The sequence below is a fragment of the Manduca sexta genome, chromosome 1 (assembly GCF_014839805.1).
Source record: "Manduca sexta isolate Smith_Timp_Sample1 chromosome 1, JHU_Msex_v1.0, whole genome shotgun sequence".
NCBI lineage: Eukaryota > Metazoa > Arthropoda > Insecta > Lepidoptera > Sphingidae > Manduca > Manduca sexta.
The window spans coordinates 565,967-587,475 of record NC_051115.1 but is presented as its reverse complement, the minus strand read 5'-3'; the positions used below and the strand labels follow the sequence as shown (position 1 = coordinate 587,475).

At 40.6% G+C, this 21,509-nt stretch overlaps 1 protein-coding gene across 2 annotated transcripts in view; it reads right to left on the bottom strand.

The window, feature by feature from the left end:
• The window catches only part of LOC115452181, a 51,486-nt gene that overhangs the window by 13,542 nt on the left and 16,435 nt on the right, over positions 1 to 21,509 (bottom strand). Inside the window, exons 2-10 of one of the 2 annotated variants that reach the window (XM_037440376.1) lie at positions 9,143 to 9,240; positions 7,618 to 7,785; positions 6,571 to 6,684; positions 5,985 to 6,138; positions 5,255 to 5,400; positions 4,756 to 4,850; positions 4,073 to 4,157; positions 1,592 to 1,801; positions 971 to 1,078 (exon numbers count right to left, since the gene is read on the bottom strand). In XM_037440376.1, coding sequence (XP_037296273.1) covers positions 971 to 1,078; positions 1,592 to 1,801; positions 4,073 to 4,157; positions 4,756 to 4,850; positions 5,255 to 5,400; positions 5,985 to 6,138; positions 6,571 to 6,684; positions 7,618 to 7,785; positions 9,143 to 9,240 — 1,178 coding nt within the window. Of the gene's footprint in view, positions 1 to 970; positions 1,079 to 1,591; positions 1,802 to 4,072; positions 4,168 to 4,749; positions 4,851 to 5,254; positions 5,401 to 5,984; positions 6,139 to 6,570; positions 6,685 to 7,617; positions 7,786 to 9,142; positions 9,241 to 21,509 lie in introns of those variants that run through there. The other variant, XM_037440356.1, reaches the window with a different exon arrangement.

The following is a 21,509-nucleotide window of genomic DNA, read 5'->3' as shown; positions in this document are numbered from 1 at the left end:
TTTTAGGACACTAGAATCCCTAAGGAATATTGGGAGAGGATAGCTGGGAAAAAAGTGTGGGAAAACGATAAGGAAAATTCTTAGTATGAGAAGAGAGGAGTAAACCAGGAAATATTCACAAGCCGTCATGGACCTTCAATGTGTACTTACAACCATGAGGTATACACACTGAACTGTGCCTAGGGCCGTGACAATTGTCCCCGTGCGGGCGTGCATTCGATGTAGAGACCAAGTGCCAAGAATTGCCTCAGCAGGGACGATCCAATAACTTCTAACCTACACTCCCTGACTAGCACCAATCCCACTGTACGGTTGAAGCAACCTACATCGCACAGCGCTGTGTCAGCGCTTTACACCACACGAATAGGGGACCGTCCTGTGTTTGATTTTGTACATTATTCTATATGTAATGGTTAATAATACGAAAAAGAAACCCTCCTGCGAAAACTGCATTAAAATTGGTTCAAAAATGAGCCAGTAATTCCTATTTCAAATATTACTATGTGCCGAAGTGGGCGCGAAGTGGGGATATCGCTTCGTCCCTTTCTTTTGCACGCGTCGTAATGCCCGATGACGTCACACGTGGGTATTGCGCCTCTTTTCTGTTTCTCGTTACTTACCCCTTCTACCGAAATTGAAAGAATTATAACTTGTTGATTTTTTACCGGATTTAAATAATTCTTTCTGTGTTATAATTTATATAACGTAAATATTTGATAATAATAAAGAACAAAAATGAGTCCGGTCCCCTATTAATTGTATTAATTTTACCAATCAGTTCACGTTCGATAGTCAACCATTTCGCGTGTTTTCATTACCATTACCATTTTACCATTTAGACTAGTTCAGTGTAAATAAACCATATTTTACCCGGACTTCAGTCTTTTATATTTACGAACCAAACGGTCCAAGTCCAAGTCCTTGCACGGACACCGAACCCCGTACACCCACTGCACCACCATTAACTCACCACAGGGTCGTCCAGGTCGATCTGGGTGAGCGTGCTGTTCTCCTGCATGGCCGTCAGTATGGTCTGCAGGCCCGCACCGCCCAGCCTGTTGTCGCGAAGGTCTAGCCTCTGCGAAAGGATATGTCATTGAATTTTTTTTTTTTTTCTGTGCTTGCTTTGGTTTTTGTATTAGAGTATGATTACACTGCTGAGGTATAGGGTTTGATTGGAAAATGTGATATTGGCTTTTTCTACTCAGTAATCAGTATTTGCATCTAGTCTGAAGTGTATGTCTGATAGATATGTTCGCCTTTCATCATGAGACGGAATATGTATGGCGGAAAATGATATCTGTTGCGCCTTACTTTTATTACCCTCGAGATAGGATCAAAAATTAAGATTGGGATCGTTCATTGAAAACGGCCGCTAAGTTTATAATGACCGAATGAATGAATGATCGAATGACCGAATGAATGAACGAATGAATGGATTGATGGCCGAATTAATGAATAAATGACCTAATGAAAGAACGAATGACCGAATGAATGGATGGATGGCCGAATTAATTAATTAATTAATTAATTAATGACTGAATGACCGAATGACCGAATGAATGAATGACCGAATGAATGTTTGAGTAACCTGCAGCGTGGCAGACGCTCGCAGCAGGTCCGCGAGCGGTCGCGCGGCGTCGGGCCCGAGCCTGGCGGCCTGCAGCCCGAGCGACACGAGCGCTCCGCCCCCCGCGCCCGCCGCCGCGCCCGGGCCCGCCGCGCCACACAGCGCGCGCACCACGTCGGCGCCGACGGCGTTGCGCCCGATGTTGAGCACGCACAGGGACGTCGACGAACGCTGCCAACACACACATATATTTGTTTTATTATTATAATATAATATCTTACAACAAAAAAAGTAATAATTATTATTATTACTTTTCCAGGTTCTTAAAAGTAAATTACAATTTAATCTATGAGACTAATAGGCAATACATTTCTAACTTAATTTTCTAGGTTATCGAGATGACTACAACTAAAAATAATGTTCTTGGCAGTTCCTTAGGGTCTGGTAACAAAAAAAAACACTAACCCCCTTATTCATAAAAAAAAAAATAAAAATGCTTTATTCATCACGTAGGCGAACATAGTTGCACTTATGATAAGTCAAGGTACATGAGAATATTCAATTATTACTTAATTAGATTAGCTTATATAAACAAAGACAATAAAATGAATGAAAAATATACTTAGTAAACAAAGAAGCCAGCTCGGGCTGGCAGGGAAGAAGAAATAAAATTATGTATGTATGTATTTTTAAATAAGCAATAAGGGAGAAACGCGTTGCGATCCTCACCGGTGAGGACAATAAAAGCCTTAACCTAGCTAACCTACCAGCCTTTCACTAACTACCTAAGCGATGACTACCCGAAGAAGAAAGGCAGAAAGAAACTCCGGGCTTTATTTTTTGTCATCAATTGTCCATTCTTTTATAATATTGTTATTAAATATATATATATATATATATATATATATTTTTTAATAAGTCTTTTCTATACAAAGTCTGATTAATTATATAAGCTAATACACGCACATCACCGTAAAATAGCGGAGAAAATCCACATAAAAGTATTTAGCAATAACTAAAAACTAACGAAAAAATACAATAATACTAAAAAAATTATAAAAACTATGAAACAGTCAGTGTACAGCGTGCATACGCCTACATTTACAAACATAATATTTTCATTTCATATTTTGTCGCAGATCTTGGTCAATATAATTAAGATTATAAATTTTAAGGCTGGTGCAACAAAATGATCGGTCGGTCGTCTATTATACATTGATAATTCAATGAGTCAATATAAAATAAAATATGTCACATAAATTTAAAACTGTTACCCAGTATAATGTCAAAATTGTAGAAAGGTACACATGAGACGTTTATGTAGTTAATTTATAATATTGGCGTTAACATAGGGTTGGACAGGGTGTGCAGGACTGTTTTTCCAAACCGTCTGATCATCGAGGTAATCCTTTACATTATAATACCCCTTTGACATTAATTCGCGCTTAACATGACACTTAAATTTGTAGCCGGGCAGATTGGTTATTTCAAGAGGGATTTTATTATAGAATTTAATACAATTCGCTAGATAAGATTTATTTGTTTTACAGAGCCGGAAATTTGGAACAACTAGTTTATTCTTATTTCTAGTGTTCAAACAGTGCATGTCACTGTTTTTCATAAAAGTACCTAGGTTCTTACGGACATACATAATATTTTGAAAAATGTATTCAGCTGGCAAAGTCAGTATATTCACCTCCTTAAACAGTTCTCTAAGGGAATCGCGAGACCGAAGGTTATAAACGTTATTTATCTAAGGACGGAGCATTGTTGTGATAACAAGTCTGTTTCAGTGCTGACGGCATGGCAGGCTTCGCAGTGCGTAGACATAGGGCCGTTGTGATTGGCTAATATTGAAATACAACTTGAATCTAGTTGACTGTCAGATAAACAAAGCTGAGAAACAGACTTGTTATCAAGGCAATGCTCCGTCCTTAGATAAATAACGTTTATGAATACGGGCTTTCGTTTGTGTGTTATATATACTTAACACTGACATTATTATTCGTTGTAATTATGTACTACACTTTACTACACTAGTCTGAAAGGTTTTATTATTTAAAGCTAACTTTTGTAGAACTTTTGCACTCATGAATAATGTAGCTATTATTGAAAAAAATCGATTTGGTAGTTCCTGAGATTAGCGCGTTCAAACAAACTCTTCAGCTTTATATATTAGTACAGATAGGTGTTTTACTATCTGTTCAGCCGGGAATCGTCCACTGCTGGACATAGGCCTCCCCCATTGAGCGCCACACGGGGCCGGTTCTGGGCCGCCCTCATCCATCGGACTCCGGCGAGACTCACCAGGTCGTGGGGGGCCTGCCTACCCTGCGTTTACTACTATGGTGTTTTACTATTTCACAGTAGTTGAAACCATCGCATGAACGCAAAATTTTTGTATGACAATCTTCCCAATGTCAGCTCTATATAATCTTATAAGTCTTTCCTTGTTGAAGATAACTTGTGAAGTTTTCTTGCTTATCAAAGTCTACAACTCACCAGCGCCTTGCTGAGATGTGTGGCACAGTTTCTTGTCAGCTGATTGTTCCAGAGGACCAGGAAAGCTAGGCCTCGCGACTCGTGGCTGCCCAGTACTGTCGGCAGAAAAATTGTGTGATCATGTGGTAGAGTCCGCAAATAAAAGTTGTCAAATATGCGTTTTTTTTTTATTTTGAATGACGAGAGTAGCGTGCCGTTCGCTGGATGGTAAGCAATACGACCATAAACAGTAGAAACATCCAACACCTTGAATTACAAAGTATTGTTTGGTATTCCACTGCGCTCGCTGTTTGCTTTCACGGTGAAGGAAAAGACCGTGAGGAAACCTGTATACCTGAGAAGTTCTCTATAGGAATTTTGAGGGTGTGTGAAGTCTTCGCACTACAGTGTGGTGGACTATGGCCTAATTCCTCTCAGTAGTAGAGAAGGCCCGTGCTCAGCGGTGGGACAGTATATAATACAGGGCTGATATTATTATTATTATACATATATCATACATAAGATCGGCCTCTCACGTTTAGGGAAGGAATACTAGTGAAAAGTGGGTAACCTGGTTGGAACTTTATCTATTCCTTCGGGGATTAAACCGGAGATTAAAGTAGTGGAGGTCCATGCCCACCAGTGGGACAGTATAATACAGGGCTAATATTATTATATATAAGTGTATCAGTACTTACACGGACAGTTGTTGGGCGACATGGGCGAGGGTGGCGGCCGACGGCGGCGTCTGCGCAGCCTGCTCCACTAGCGCGTCCGCTATGTGACCCACTCCAGCATCCTGCAACCGAGAATGGACATACCGTAAAAATCACACTTAAAACTTCGATAAGTCGGACGTACCCATAGGCTGTGTTAGACGATTATTGTAAATAATCACTAATGACGTTTTGACAAAATAGAACGTCACTAGTTTTACCCCCGGTCGCTCTCTGTCTGTGCCCATGGCCCGTGTAACACTGTAGAAATATATATCTCAGTTCATCCTGCAATCCTGCATAGTTTTATTTATAAACCATCAGGCTGAACAGACAGGCGTAATGGCAGGGGACAGGACAGGGTAGGACAGACGCTACCTCCCCTGAATTTTGTACGTGTACACTTTCGTACACAACTACTGGGACTCTCTTTAACATATTCATATTTTTTCTCTCCCCTGTCACCTAGACCAAACCCGTACAGTACCTGTATCTGGTTGTTGGACAGGTCCAGAAGCTGTATGGTGGTGTTGAACCGCAGCAGCGAGCCGAGCTGCGCCGCGTCCGACGCGGACAGACGGTTGTCGCCGAGCCGCAACTCCCGCACTGAACTGTTCGACTTGAGCGCTATCACTGTAACAGAGGAATGATAATTCATTGTACAGGGGAATGATAATTCATTGTACAGAGGAATGATAATTCATTGTACAGAGGAATGATAATTCATTGTACAGAGGAATGATAATTCATTGTACAGAGGAATGATAATTCATTGTACAGAGGAATGATAATTCATTGTACAGAGGAATGATAATTCATTGTACAGGGGAATGATAATTCATTGTACATGAGCATGATAATTCATTGTACAGGGAAATGGTAATTCATTATCCAGGGGAATGGTAATTAATTATTGTGTTGTATTGCGTTGCGCACGCGGCGCGTGTGTGTGCGTACGTGTGCGTATTTGTGTGCTTGTGTATGAGTGCGTACGTGTGCGTATGTGTGTGCGTGTGTATGAGTGTTTGCGCGTGTGTGTGTGTGTGTGCGTGCGTATGAATGTGTGCTTATGTATGAGTGTGCGCGTGTGTATGAGTGTGCGCGCGTGTATGAGTGTGTGCGTGTGTATGAGTGTGTGCGCGTGTATGAGTGTTGCGTGTGTATGAGTGTGTGCGTGTGTATGAGTGTGCGCGTGCGTGTGGCACCAGCGCACGTACCCAGACACAGTAGCGGCTCCCCGCAGAGCAGCGCGCGCTGCAGACAGAGCGCGCGCACGCGGCACGTGTGCGGGCGGAGCGCGCGCGCCAGCACCGGCGCGTGACACTCCTCCAGCGCACTCTCGCGCACCTCCAGCTCCGACAGGCACGCGCTCTGAGGGACATGCAACAGTACAGCTTCACCACAAATATTATATTCCTTAAGTAGGTGCAGACTGCCTGAATGTCATAATTGTACAATGTATGAGTCCGACTACCGCGCCGAGATCCCGGTTTTTAATCCGGGATCGGGTCAAAATAATGACTTTTCAGATGACCAACACATCAGTCCGCCCCGTGACCATGAAGGCTGCGTCTTCGAAACATCGGATAAAAATTTAAATATAAAAAACCCCGATAAAATCCGAAAACTAGTTTTATTCCCATGTTAAACATACGCGTAAAAGTAAGAAATCATTAAAAAACAAATCTGAAAAAATCTGGAAATATATATTCCCACTCCATCTAACGTCAGATGCGGTAGAGTCAATTTGCCTTGCTATTATAAAAAAAAAAATCTCTCACATTGTTACTCTTTAGGACGTACCTTCTTGATCATCCTGGAGGCCGCCTGCCACCCCCTAATGCCGAACTGCCTCGGCCCGCTGATGGACACCACTGACGCACTCTCGTAGTACTCTATCATGTCGAACAGCGCCTCCTGGAAACAGTTAGTCGCATTATAATGTTGAGCTGTGAAAATTTACCAGGATACGTGTATCCTTCTTCCTACAACCTAGAGTCCTTCCAGCGGAGTATAAAAGCGATTAAGCAGGCCGGCATAATTGTACCGACCGTCCGTCCAATGAAATGAATTGTAAACCCTCGCGATCAAACAGTTCTAAGATTATATAGAACGGACATTGAGAAGATTGTCATACGAAAATTTTGCGCTCATGCGATGGTTCAGTCTACCGTGAAATAGCAACATCAATGCTTCATATTTTTTCCATATCGTGATTTGCACGTCTTTACTGCAAATATGAGCATATTTTCTGTAAATATGTTTTGTATTAATATCTAAGTACGCTGTGACATCTTGACGGACATCACTACATAGTATAAAACAAAGTCGCTTTCTCTGTCCCTATGTGTGCTTAAATCTTTAAAACTACGCAACGGATTTTGTTGCGGTTTTTTTTTAATAGATAGAGTGATTCAAGAGGAAGGTTTATATGTATAATAACATCCATTAAATAGTGGAGAAATACTGTTGTTTTGTTATGTTATACCCGTGCGAAGCCAGAGCGGGCCGCTATGTTTTTATATACAACGTTCACAGTTTTTCTGTAGTGTATTTAGTATCAGCATTGCACCCGTGCGAAGCCGGGGCGGGTCACTAATTTCAAATAAAACGACTTATTATTAATTTGTAATAACTTATGGAGCACGAAATTGGTCCTGTTGTCCGCTCTATAACTATACTGTTAAATGTCTGCTCGCGACCCGTGAAGCATCTGAAAATAACCTTATTATGTAGTATATAAGGTTATATTCCCGTGACACACGTAAATGTCACGTAGCTGTCATGTTTGCCGGCAAGCATTGAGATGCTTTAAGTGTTGTGTGGTCCTTCGAGCCGGAGTCCACTCACCGCGCCCTCGTCATCCATCGCGGCGTGTTCTATCTCCAGCCTCCTGAACTGCACCTTGCGCAGGAGCGCCTCGAGCGCGTCCGCCGGCGCCGTGCCGAGCAGCGCGCACTCCGTGAGGGCCAGACGCGGCGCACGCGACGCGCCGCCGATTGATGATTCTGGTAGTTCCTGGAGTAGGGTAGTTGGTAACTTTTTTTTTAATACATACATACATACATAACATCACGCATTTATCCCCGAAGGGGTATGCAGAGGCGCAACCAGGGCACCCACTCTTCGCCAAGTGTGTTCCGTCCCATGATAGGGGGCGAGCCTATCGCCATATCGGGCACAAATTCCAGACTCCGGGCTGATACTGAGCAGAAAAACCCAAATATCACTTTGCCCGACCCGGGATTCGAACCCAGAACCTCAGAGCGCTATTGTACCGGACATGCAATACAACTACGCCACCGAGGCAGATTTTTAATACATTAATCAAAAGTGTATACATCCAAAATCTATCGGAAAAGGATTCTTCAAAATTCAATTTCAATAATAAAATTAAATGTAAACTCTTGAAAGAGGCGATAGCCTAGTTGGTTGTAGAACGGACTGCCGAGACGTATGTCCGCATGTTCAAATCCCAAGGGCACACACCTCAGACTTTTTTAAAATTATGTGTGTATTCTTTGTGAATTATTGCTTGCTTTAACGGTGAAGGAAAACATCGTGAGGAAACCTGCACACTCGAGAAGTTCCTCTATAGGAATTTCGAAGGTGTGTGAAGTCTACCAATCTGCACTAGGCCAGCGTGGTGGACTAAGGCCTAATTCCTCTCAGTAGTAGAGGAGCCCCGCACCCAACAGTGGGACAGTATATAATACAGGGCTGATATTATTAAAGCTTTGAAATTTGGTAGAAAAGCAAGCTGTCAAATTACAGCAATATTAAAATGTGACGTCACTCAGTGCCACCGGCCATAACGTTGTGCGAGTGAGAAGAGGACAGCGCTATATCCCCGCTATGTCCCTACTTTTACTCACACCTATATTTCAAATATGAATAACTGGTTTATTTTTCAACCAATATTGATGCTTATTTCACAGATTTTTTTCATAATATTATCAACTGTTATATATAAAATAATAAATAGCTGAATGGGGACGATCTAAGAAGATGTAGAGATTTAACTATTTTTCGGACTTCATTGTTGTTTTAGATATTATGTTACCTGACGTTTTGAAGACTTTGAAGCAATCATGGTCACGGGGACTCAACGACTACGCATATAAATCATCTCAAGATAAATGTAGGTAGATAAACACAAAGGCTATACAGTACGGGTCAAAATTAAAATATAAAAAACCGCGATAAAATCCGAAAAATAGTTTCATTTCATTGTCTGACATACGCGTAAACATAAATCATTATAAAAACGTGATCATCACACGTGAAATGACAAAATCAACGAGAGTAATGAATGATTTTGATGATCAATTCAAGATAACCCTTGTGCCTATTCACCCCATCGTACGTTACTCACCCGTATCTGTTGCAAAACCGAGTCGATAGGCGGCGTGTTGTGATTCCGACAAGACTCGAGGTACTCCGCCGCGAGCTGCGCGCGCGTCGTCGACGGAACTGAAACGGGAGAGCAAACATTTAAATAGCTTGTTATATATACGTCCGTATTCATAGACGTTATTTATCTAAGGAAGGAGCATTGCTGTGATAACAAGTCTGTTCCTCAGCTTTGTTTATCTGACAGCCAACTAGATTCAAGTTATATCTCAATATTAGCCAATCACAACGGCCCTAAACGCACTGCGAAGACTGCCATGCCGTCAGTACTGAGAAACAGACTTGTTATCACAGCAATACCCCGTCCTTAGATAAATAACGTCTATGAATAAGAGGGATACATTTTAAATTACCGGCAATGCTGCCATCGTGATCGCCGGGAGAGGGGTGCAAGTAAGTGCACGTGCACCAAGTAAGAAATCACAAAAAATATTAATCACTGAATAAGTTTGTAACAATGACAACTATCGACCACAGAGGTCTTTTACGATAAAGCATTTTCAAAAACCCGTGCGATTTAAGTTTGAAATAAAATCTTAATGATATGCAGTATAGAGCGTAGGTACAGATGAACCTCCCTAAAACTAATCTTGAAGTTAACGCTGCCATCACAGTGGATTTGCCCTTATAACCAGTTTTTTTTTTATTAATTGATTCACACAAATTTACATATATTTCAAACAATAGTTCGTTGTATGTTCGTTTAAAATATATTAATTGTTTTATAAATTCTCGTCTCACACCTGGCGTTATGCAGTGGCCGAATCTCGATCGATACTGCGCTGTGTGCCGACCTACTGTAGTCGAATAGATGAAGTAACGCTGAGAATCGACAGAATTAACAAAAACAAAGTCTTTATCCCCGAAGGAGTACGCAAAGGTTGCAACCATGACACCCACTTTTCACCAGTTTCTTGCCCGTTCTTCTCTGATGAGAACTGCTTTCCGAACTGGTGGTAGAGTTAATATTGACGGAATCTAAATAACGTATAACATTTTACGTATTCAAATAAATCAATTCATTTCACCAGTGACTAGTAACGCGAGGGGCCGACATTGTAGCCAGTGTAACTGATGGACATAATAAGACTTAAACATCTCCAGTCTTACTTATAAACTTGTTTTAGCGTTAAGAGATGATTAAGAATTGCTTAAATAGCTGTCAATAACATCACCGGTTCCTAGTTTAAACTTAAGAGGCAAGATGGCGGCTTGACTTACAGCTGATCGAGTTTTGTGTTTCAACTAAGCATAGCTTTGCGAATTTTTTATAAATAAGATTGCTCATATCTCAGGACAGCGAGCGCAGTGGAATACCAAACAATTCTTTTGTAATTCAAGGTGTTGGTATTTCTACTGTTTATGGCCGTATCGCTTACCATCAGGCGAATGGCAATACAAAGAAAATACCTATCATATCTAGCATAAATTCCATACTCCGTGCAGTTAGTTATTAAGCAGAAAAACTTGATATCACTCTGCCCGACCTGGACTTCGAACCTGGAAAACTAATTCGTGGCATTCCGCGCACACAACTAGGCCATCGCGGCAGTCTGTCTGATCTCAACAATGCACAATATCAAGTTCCAAGAAACCAAGCCTCGGAAAAGTTGAAATCACATAATGTGCAACGTGATGATGTCATTTATCGACCCCGTGGTCTTATTTGGGACGTGCGAGCGAGACGGCGAGTATGCACCTCTCTTTCGCACATTCGGAGTGTCACTCGTCACGCGATTTTATTGCTATAATGTATAAGAATTTTCAGAACTGATTTATTATTGTTTTCTAATGTTGCATTAATTAGTCTTATATTTAAAAACACAATATTGAATTTTCCGAATTCATTTATTAATTTTCTTTTTAATGTTGAGTTAATTGATCAAACTTACAAATATATTTTTTATTTATAATAATATTAGTTTCTTTTGTATATTATTTGCGATTTAGGATTCCATTCCTCAATGGAAATCATAGGATTACTTTCTTGTCTGTCTGTCTGAAAGTCAAGACCCATTTTTTCAAGAACGCGTAGAGGTATCAAGGTGAAATTTATGTCAAATGCTCGGGTTTACGGCCTCTTTCAGTTATGAAAATGTCAAAATTGTAAGTCAACACGATCAAAAAATAATATGGCCTTTTTATGCCGCATATTTTGCTCGGGGATCAAAACCTAGAGGGTATTGACTGAGGCAGTCATTTTCTTGATATCCCCATTTTATGCCGGGATAAGATTTCTACACGATCGATGATGAAAGCAATAACTAATATAATCTCACTAACCTACAATGCGAAAGTTTATGAATATGGCCTTTGGATGTTTGTTAGAAATACACGCGAAAACCACTAAACGACTTTGGATGAAATTTGAAACATAGAATAAGAAGAAAAAGAAAGGGAAGAAAGAGAAAGACTTCAATAGTCATGAAATAATGTATATTTTAACCGACTTCAAAAAGTAAGAGGTGCTCAATGCGACTTGATTTTTTAAATGTTTTCACCTCAGAACTTAAGTCATTTCTTAACCGATTTGGAAAATTCTTTTTTTGTTTGAAGGGATATACTTTCAGATTGATCCAATAGAAATATTTTAAAAATCGATTCATAACTTTGATTTTTAAACGGAAATAACTGGAATAACTATATCGTCCAAGTAAACGAAATTGCGAATTTTGCTTCCCCGTCAATTTTTCAATGGTGTTTTTGCGTTGGATTTTGTTGGGTCCTATATACAAATTAATCCCTATTTCCCTTGGTCACGCCATCACGCGTAAACAGCTGGACTGATTTCACCATTTTTTTTTGTTGTGTTTGTTATTGTCAGGAGAAGGATCTTATGAAAGAAAAAAATAAAGAAGTTGAGCGGAACGTTAGAAAATTTAAGAAAAGTTAATTTCAGCGATTGACAGAATGCTCGCTGCAAATTCATAGTTAAGACGGGACAACGTCTGTCGGGTCAGCTAGTTACATATATTATATATTACGCTAGTATGCGATCATCAATATCCAAACCCATTCACCCTCCATTATTGGGGGTGACCCCACGCCCGACCTTGGGCATGCAGCATTCGTAAGGTCAAAGTTACGGCCGCAGTTCACTATAACAAAACATTATAGTAATTTGCCGAATACGTTATCGGGAGTAACAAAGGCAACTTTGATCGAGAGAGGGGGTACAAGAGTGTGTGTGTGAGTGTTTTTCTGACAGTGTATGTGTGTGTGTGTGTGTGTGTGTGAGTGTATTTCTGTCTGTGTGTGTGATGTTGCTCTGAAGAATACTCTTATAGTAGTGGTATTAGTGTGTAAAATTTAAATTATTTTTTTGTTATTGCTTTTTTAGAATATTATAAACTTTTAGTGGCGTAAGCCTAGTTGGCTGTAGAACGGACTGCCAATCAGGTTCAAAACCCAAACACACCTCTAAAGTTTCTAAAGTTATGTGTGTAGTGAAGTAAACCATCGTGAGACAACCAGCATTCCCGAGAAATTGACTAAGAATTTTCAGAGTATGTGAAGTCTACCAATCCGCACTACAGCGTGATGGAAGGCCTAATCCCTCTCTGTAGTAGAAGAGGCCCGTGCAGTGGGACAGTATACGAGTAAAATACAGGGTTGATATTATTATATTAATATAAAATAACAGAGCTGACGCTAGAATTGTAAGGCTGCTGGGCAATTTATGATCAATAAAGATGTTTGTATTTGCTTATATTGTTTTAATAATTATATTTCGAAGGCGTTGTAAAATTAGTTTTCGACATAGATCACAGGAGCAGGCTTTCACTCCTCGATATAATATTCTTTTTTATTGCTTTAAATGAGGAGACGAGCTTGCCGTGCGCCTGACGGTAAGCAATACGACCGATAAACAGTAGAAACATCAACACCTTGAATTACAATATTGTTTGGTATTCTACGGGGGCCTTATTCTCTATCCCGCACGTTATTTAAACAGTGTGTAACAAGCACGTGACACAACGCATCATGTTTAGGACTATAGAAATTTGGCTTACAGAATACCATTCCACGCACATTTCTCGAAGATAACATGACACGGCCGCGTTACGCGTTTACACTATCATACAGAATAAGGGCCCTGTGCTCGCCATCCTGAGACATGAGCTACTGGCTGTCCTAAATAAATGAATATTAAAAACATTAGTAACAACTAACTAAGAGCGTTAGGTCACTACGCAACAACATAATCAGATACAAAATAAATTGTTGTTCAACAACATAGTATTAATCGGCACGGGACGGATGTTGTGTGACCTTTCACCCCGCGTCCTTGACCTTCGGGTTCAAGGTCGCCTGTTTACTACGTGTGTGACGGTTCACTATTCCATAGTATACCATTTGTATTTTGTTGTGGGCCGATAGTTATACAGAATCAGTCCTGGATTTGTAAATAGGCTATAAGGCCGCGGACTATGGGCGGCAGACTCTTACGGGCGGCAGATTTCAGAGGATGATCACTCGATTTAATTAGTCATTCGTTTATTTAACTTTAGAAGCGGCGATAGCCTAGTTGGTTGTGGAACGGACTGCCGAGACGAATGTCCGCAGGTTCAAATCCCAAGGGCACACACCTCTGACTTTTCTAAATCATGTGTGTATTCTTTGTGAATTTATCGGACGCTTTAACGGTGAAGGAAAACATCGTGAGGAAACCTGCACATCTGGGAAGTTCTCTATAGGAATTTCGAAGGTGTGTGAAGTCTACCAATCCGCACTAGGCCAGCGTGGTGGACTAAGGCCTAATCCCTCTCAGTGGTAGGGGAGGCCCGTGCTCAGCAGTGGGCAAGTATATAATACAGGGCTGATATTATTATTATTTAACTTTAGTGCCTTCCATGCTACAAACAAATGGAAAATTATTAAATAATTTAGAAATCTACATACATACATAAACCTCTCTACATGGGGCGGAAATAAAGTGGCCTACACTCATAAAAAATATAAATCCGGCACTGGTCAAAATACGCGATTTGAAACAAACCATACTGTCTTACTTATAAAAATTTCGCAAAGCTATGCTTAGTTAAAACACAAATTTACTCGATCAGCTGTAAGTCAAAACCCGCCATCTTGCCTCTTAAGGTTTAAACTAGGAACCGGTGATGTTTTTGACAGCTATTTAAGCAATTCTTAATCACCTCTTAACGATAAAACAAGTTTATAAGTAAGACTGTTCAGAGTCGCGTTCAGCTGATATTTTTAACCTTCGGCGAAAAAAGCGGTGTTATTTAACACACCTGTTCAGAGGTTTCCAAAGTATTTGTTGCCGTGATCACCCTTCAATGCAAAGAGAAAGCCAGGAGGCTCACCACATAACTTAACTAATATTATGAAAATGAATTCTATTTTTTTTTTTACCGGCACACCAAAGTGATCCTACTGCTCCTCATTGTAAGTGGAGTTGGTACCTATTCCACTGCGCTCGCCATCTTTGAACATGAGATGTTAATTTTTATGTCCAGTAGTTACACTGGATACAATGTTCAAACCGGAACACAACAGTGACTACCCACTGCTGGCGGTAGAAATAGATATTGCGGTGGTACCTACCAGTGGCGAGGGGTGAAATTTTTCAAAAGGTAACCCGGTGTAAAAAAAATTGGCGTCAGTTAAGATATCGGGGCAATTTATCGGCAAACAAAAATTAAGACAACGGATTAGTCTTGATTCGAAATCAACAAACGTTGACATACATACTAAATTACCTATTATGCGTAAATAATTGAAACATTCATAAAATCGAACAATAAATCGAAGATAATTCTCGATCCATTAATCAAAATATAAGTACTTACCTATTAATTAGTTATAACAGCAACAAAAGTAAGTTTTAAAATTATAACCACACTACACTAAAAGTATCTGTTTATTTTCAAATTAAAACTATAAATGTAATAGAAATAGGTATCACGATCGCCAAACAGACCAACAGTTTAAGTCTACCTACATGATAAACTTATATAATTATCAATTTAAATTAGAATCAAGAAAGGTTATTCGTTAACTTTTGATTGTATCGTGGTGCTACTTTTAATTCAGTATAATATCTTATTTATTTTCTTCTAACATTTTGTGTCTAAAATCAAAAAATTTCAGATCTTCTTCAATTATTTTACCATCTAAATACTAATATGTGAAATCACCGACTAATAATATACTTACGTAAAGGTAGACATTAAACTGATCACAAGCAGTTATTTCCATTATAATACACTTTTATTTGTAGTTTCTAAATAAACAAAGCGCTGGTAACTAAATATCACATAACTATCAAAAAATAAAATGAATATGACAATTTACAAACACCGCAACTTGGTAGCATAATAAATTATGACGATTGAAGGACGTAAAAAGCGACAACTATACAAAGTCGGTTAACGTAAAGCCGAACTAGCTCGGGTTACCTTTGCCCATATCTTCCGCGCGATTTCGACAAACACTGGCATAGAAAGTCATAGAAAGTGCTGCCATCTATATTAAAAACATACTACGACATTAAGCCGCTTGACAGCGGGTTACCTTTGCCTGTGGCGTCACAATTTCACTTAGGTAACGGAATTTCTGGGGAACTAAATACAAGGTGCGCCATCTAACGTCATTTAAAATAAGTAATTGATATCGATTAAATTAACAAACAACGGGCTAATGGCCGATAGATGTCATTATTAAGTTATCAATTATAATTATTAAGTTAAGCTATTATAATTATTGTCCATTGTCTGATATGTTGTAAATTTATATTTGCCTATTAAGTATATTGTTTAGTATCACCGAAAACCTAAAAGGGAAGCCGGTGGGAATCGGCTTGTATGGACGCTTCGCCACTGGTAAAATACATTCTACCAGCAAAATGTATGAAGAATCTTTGAAATACACCACTAGCTAACACTGCAATGAGCCAAAAATTAGACAAAGTAAAACCCATCGAGACAGATACGATCTGGTGTGAATTAACCTATGTTTTCAACCATAATTCACGGTAACTAGGTGTTTTGGCGGGCTTCCAACACGCACCACCAGGATGTTGGAACTAAACACGCGTCGCGCCGCCCAAATTACCTGCGCTTTGTGGCCAGCGTCTGCGTAGGCAAAGACTATTGGACTTTGCACGCTTCCGTCACGAAGGAGCCTGAGGTGTTGATCGCCCGAAAAGTCAAAGTTACAATATCTACCTACATTTTTCAATAAAAAAAAAAATGCTTTTGACGGTCCGATCTACGCATCTACGTCGGGAGAAAATTATAAATAATCGCGATAAAATCCGCAATAATAGTTTTATTTCAATTTCTTGTAACGATGTGTCAAATTTTATCCAAATCAATTCAGCAGGTCCAGCGTTTACTTCTAATAATATATTATCAGCCATGTATTACATACTGTCCCACTACTGCACGGGATTCCTCTACTATTGAGAGGGATTAGACCTTAGTCCATCACGCTGTAGTGCGGGTAGACTACATACACCCTCAAAATTCCTATAGAGAACTTCTCAGGTATGCTGATTTCCTCACGATGTTTTCCATCACCGTTAAAGCGAACGATAAATTCACAAATAATTCACACATGATTTTAGAAAAGTTAGAATTGTGTGCCCTTGGGATTTGAACCTGCGGACATTCGTCTTGGCAGTCCGTTCCACTCCCAACTAGACTCACCGATTTCAAGCGTCTACTTCTAACAAACAACCAAACATTTTCACAAACCATCTCATTTATAACAAGTAACATAAGATTTAGTATTGAATGGAATTATTGCATTATGTTTATGGGAATGTTAGACATTAAAATAAAACTATCGAATTTTATCAATACCGCGAAGGCTACAGTCTTCGAAACGTCAGCAGAAAATCTATATATATAAAAATGAATCCCTATTTCCCTTGGTCACGCCATCACGCGTGAACGGCTGGACCGATTTCGCTATTTTTTTTTTGTTGTGTTTGTTATTGTCAGGCGAAGGTTCTTATGAAAGCAAAAAATCAAAAAGTTGCGCAGAAAATTTGAAAATTTAAGAAAACTTAACGACAATATTAATTTCAAATAACTGTCAGTGGTTTGAAATAACTGTCAGCGATCGACAGAATGCGCGCGTGCATACATAATTAAGACAGGACAACGTCTGTCGGGTCAACTAGTTATAATATAAAAAACCGGGATAAAATCCGAAAAATAGTTTTATTTGAATGAAACTGCATAGTATAAAACAAAGACGCTTTCTCTGTCCCTATGTATGCTTAAATCTTTAAAACTACGCAACGGATTTTGATGCGTTTTGTTTTAATAGATAGAGTGATTCAAGAGGAAGGTTTATATGTATAATAACATCCATTAAATAGTGGAGAAATACTGTTATTTTGTTATGTTATATCCGTGGGAAGCCAGAGCGGGCCGCTATGTTTTTATATACAACGTTCACAGTTTTTCTGTAGTGTATTTAGTATCAGCGTTGCACCCGTGCGAAGCCGGGGCGGGTCGCTAGTTTGAATGAAATTATTGATTATATAATTATTGATAAGCGTATAAATGAGTCTAACTGCAATTTTTGGCTCGCACAGGCCGCGCGCCCACCTGAAAAAAATCCGTGTCCAAAAACCGTCACCTCTTTCGTCACCTGTGCGACATTGCTGCGCGCGCGCCGCGATCGACGACCGCAGGGTTGTCACACACAACGAAGTGTGTTATAAATGTTAAGGGAGAGTAGCGGGCGTGCAGCGGGGGGCTGCTCGCTCGACTACAGCGACTCTGAGGTGGACGACAATGCGGGCAGTAGGTCTCCCGATGTCGTAGACTTCAAAGTGGTCCTTTAGCGTGTGAGGGCATCTTAGCCCCTCAATTGGAGAGGTGCCGCAATGCGGTATTGCTAAGGAACGGTTCCGAGCAGCTATCTTAGTGCAACAAGATACCCCGGGGCCGTCCCGTATGCGCCGAAGAAGGCCACCGCGGGTTTTGGTTGGTATGCCGGTGTAGGGTATACAAGGGTTAGGGACTCGGTTCAATACCCGCTCGGATGGTGCTATACTCCCGAGTGTCGACATTGGTCCGTAAGACCGGTGAAACCAACATAACCATTCCGCTGACCCTCCAGGTGGTGGTAGCGATAACGCGTTTTTTCTACGCGAAAAAAAATTTGTTATAATTGTATTGATTCTCATACAAGTATTACATGTATATTGAGACATCTCAAAAACGGTATTTTATTGACTATATATGACTTCAAGAAATGGAGATCATCAATGCGACAATTATTATTATTATTTTTAGTGTTTGTTACCTCAAAACTTGTTCATTTTTAAACCGATTCGGAAAATTATTTTTTTATTCGGAAGAATATACCTCCAGATTGGTCCCATAGAATATATTTAAAAATCGCATCAGAAGTTCCCTTTAAAAACTAAAATAACTAAAATAATTGTGTTCATGTAAACGAAATTGCGAATTTTGCTTTCTTGTGACGTTTTTAGCTACGTTTTTACGTTGGATTTGGTTTAATCTACTACTTACATACTTATAAATATAACATAACACCTTTTCCCCCTATATGCCCGTAGGCAGAGGCGTAACATTTCGGGGCAATAGGGTACCGGACTCATTTTTGTTCTTTACTATTATCAAATATTTACATAATATAAATTATAACACAGAAGGAATTATTAAAATCCGGTAAAAAATCAACAAGTTGTAAGTCTTTGAATTTCGGTGGAAGGGGTAATTAACAAGAAACAGCAATGAGACGAAATACCCACATGTGACGTCATCGAGAATTACGACGCGTGCGAAAAAAAGAGATGAAACGATATCCCCACATCGCGCCCACTTCTGCACATTACAATATTTTAAATATGAATTACAAGCTCATTTTTTAACCAATTTTTATGCAGTTTTCGCAGGAGTGCTTCTTTTTCGTATTATTAACCATTGCATATAGAATAATGTACAAAATCAAGCCTAGGCCGGTCCCCTATTGTCGTACCGCGTGCGAAACATATGTTGTGCTTTTGCGTTTGGTTTGGTTGAGTCTAGTTTCTATTATTTATCATAAATTAACAGCGAGCGACAACCCTAACACACCTAGCGCTAGTAATGACTCTATTAATACTCGAGATATAATGCGCACGTTAACCGACGCTGTGTCAAGGTACAGCTGTATCATGTGGTAAATATAACGCACAAACGTGGCAGGGTGGGCAGATCATTAACATATAAATAAGTTACGTATATCAGTGGCGAAAGATGAAAATTACCAAAAGGGAACCCGACACAACATACTGTCCCACTGCTGGGCACGGGCCTCCTCTACTACTGAGAGGGTTTAGGCCTTAGTCCACCACGCTGTAGTGCGTATTGGTAGACTTCACACACCTTCGAAATTCCTATAGAGAACATAGCAGATGTGCAGGTGTCCTCACGATGTTTTCCTTCACCTTTAAAGCGAACGATAATTCACAAAGAATACACACATGATTTTAGAAAAGTCAGTCAGTCAGGTGTATGCCCTTGGGATTTCATGACATGACATTCATTTTCGCAGTTCGTTCCACACCCAACTAGGCTATCGCCGCTTTTCCCAAAAGGGAACCCGTCAAAACATATAGATACTAATATGCATCAAAGCTGTCTGAAAATCGTTCTGATGATAATTAGATCCTAGAGATATTCTACAAGGGTAGTCGGCAGGAATTGGGTTATAAGGACCTTCGCTACTGGAGTCCATCCTAGTCGAATTACAGCCACTACGGCTGATAATTTGAAGATATATTATAGAGCACTAGGGCTGAAGAGATAGTGCACAAGTGTGTGCAATACACAAGCACTCTGTTCCTTCTCATAGTCCGGTGAGACGACATGACCGGAGAGAGATCAGCAGGAGATATTATAGTGCACAAGTGTGTGCAATACAAAGCACTCTCTGTTCCTTCTCATAGTCCGGTGAGACAATCCGACATGACCGGAGAGAGATCAGCAGGACCAACGGCTTTACATGTTTTCCGAGGAACGGGGGTATAACTCACGTCGTCTCGCGTAGATTTCATGTCAGTCATCTGGCAACAGCGGGCCTAGTGCGGACTTCTCTGAGGTTTCACGTCGTCTCGCGTATATTTCATGACAGTCATTTGGCAACAGCGGGCCTAGTGCGGACTTCTCTGAGGTTTCACGTCGTCTCGCGTAGATTTCATGACAGTCATCTGGCAACAGCGGGCCTAGTGCGGACTTCTCTGAGGTTTCACGTCGTCTCGCGTATATTTCATGACAGTCATCTGGCAACAGCGGGCCTAGTGCGGACTTCTCTGAGGTTTCACGTCGTATCGCGTAGATTTCATGACAGTCATCTGGCAACAGCGGGCCTAGTGCGGACTTCTCTGAGGTTTCACGTCGTCTCGCGTATATTTCATGACAGTCATCTGGCAACAGCGGGCCTAGTGCGGACTTCTCTGAGGTTTCACGTCGTCTCGCATATATTTCATGACAGTCATTTGGCAACAGCGGGCCTAGTGCGGACTTCTCTGAGGTTTCACGTCGTCTCGCGTAGATTTCAGGACAGTCATCTGGCAACAGCGGGCCTAGTGCGGACTTCTCTGAGGTTTCACGTCGTCTCGCGTAGATTTCATGACAGTCATCTGGCAACAGCGGGCCTAGTGCGGACTTCTCTGAGGTTTCACGTCGTCTCGCATATATTTCATGACAGTCATTTGGCAACAGCGGGCCTAGTGCGGACTTCTATGAGGTTTCACGTCGTCTCGCGTAGATTTCAGGACAGTCATCTGGCAACAGCGGGCCTAGTGCGGACTTCTCTGAGGTTTCACGTCGTCTCGCGTAGATTTCATGTCAGTTATCTGGCAACAGCGGGCCTAGTGCGGACTTCTCTGAGGTTTCACGCCGTCTCGCGTATATTTCATGACAGTCATCTGGCAACAGCGAGCCTAGTGCGGACTTCTCTGAGGTTTCACGTCGTCTCGCGTAGATTTCATGTCAGTTATCTGGCAACAGCAGGCCTAGTGTGGCCGACTTCTTGACTTTTGTGTCGTCTCGCGTGATCATTTTATTCATTCAAGTCCACAACTGACATCGTGTTAAACACAATTGTTTTGTCACCGGTCATTACCATTGTATTAATTGTACCAGGAACGGCTGACGCTATTTATTGCTATTAATGTGTCCTCGCGCGATAGCCTAGTGGATTGAGCAGTCGAGAGGATGGTACGCAGGTTCGAAACCAGCAAACCTTACTTTTCTAGTGACATATATTTTACATCCACCTGGATAGCGAACGTACACAAGGTGTTAAAACCCGCCATAGTGGCCCACGTAAGTATC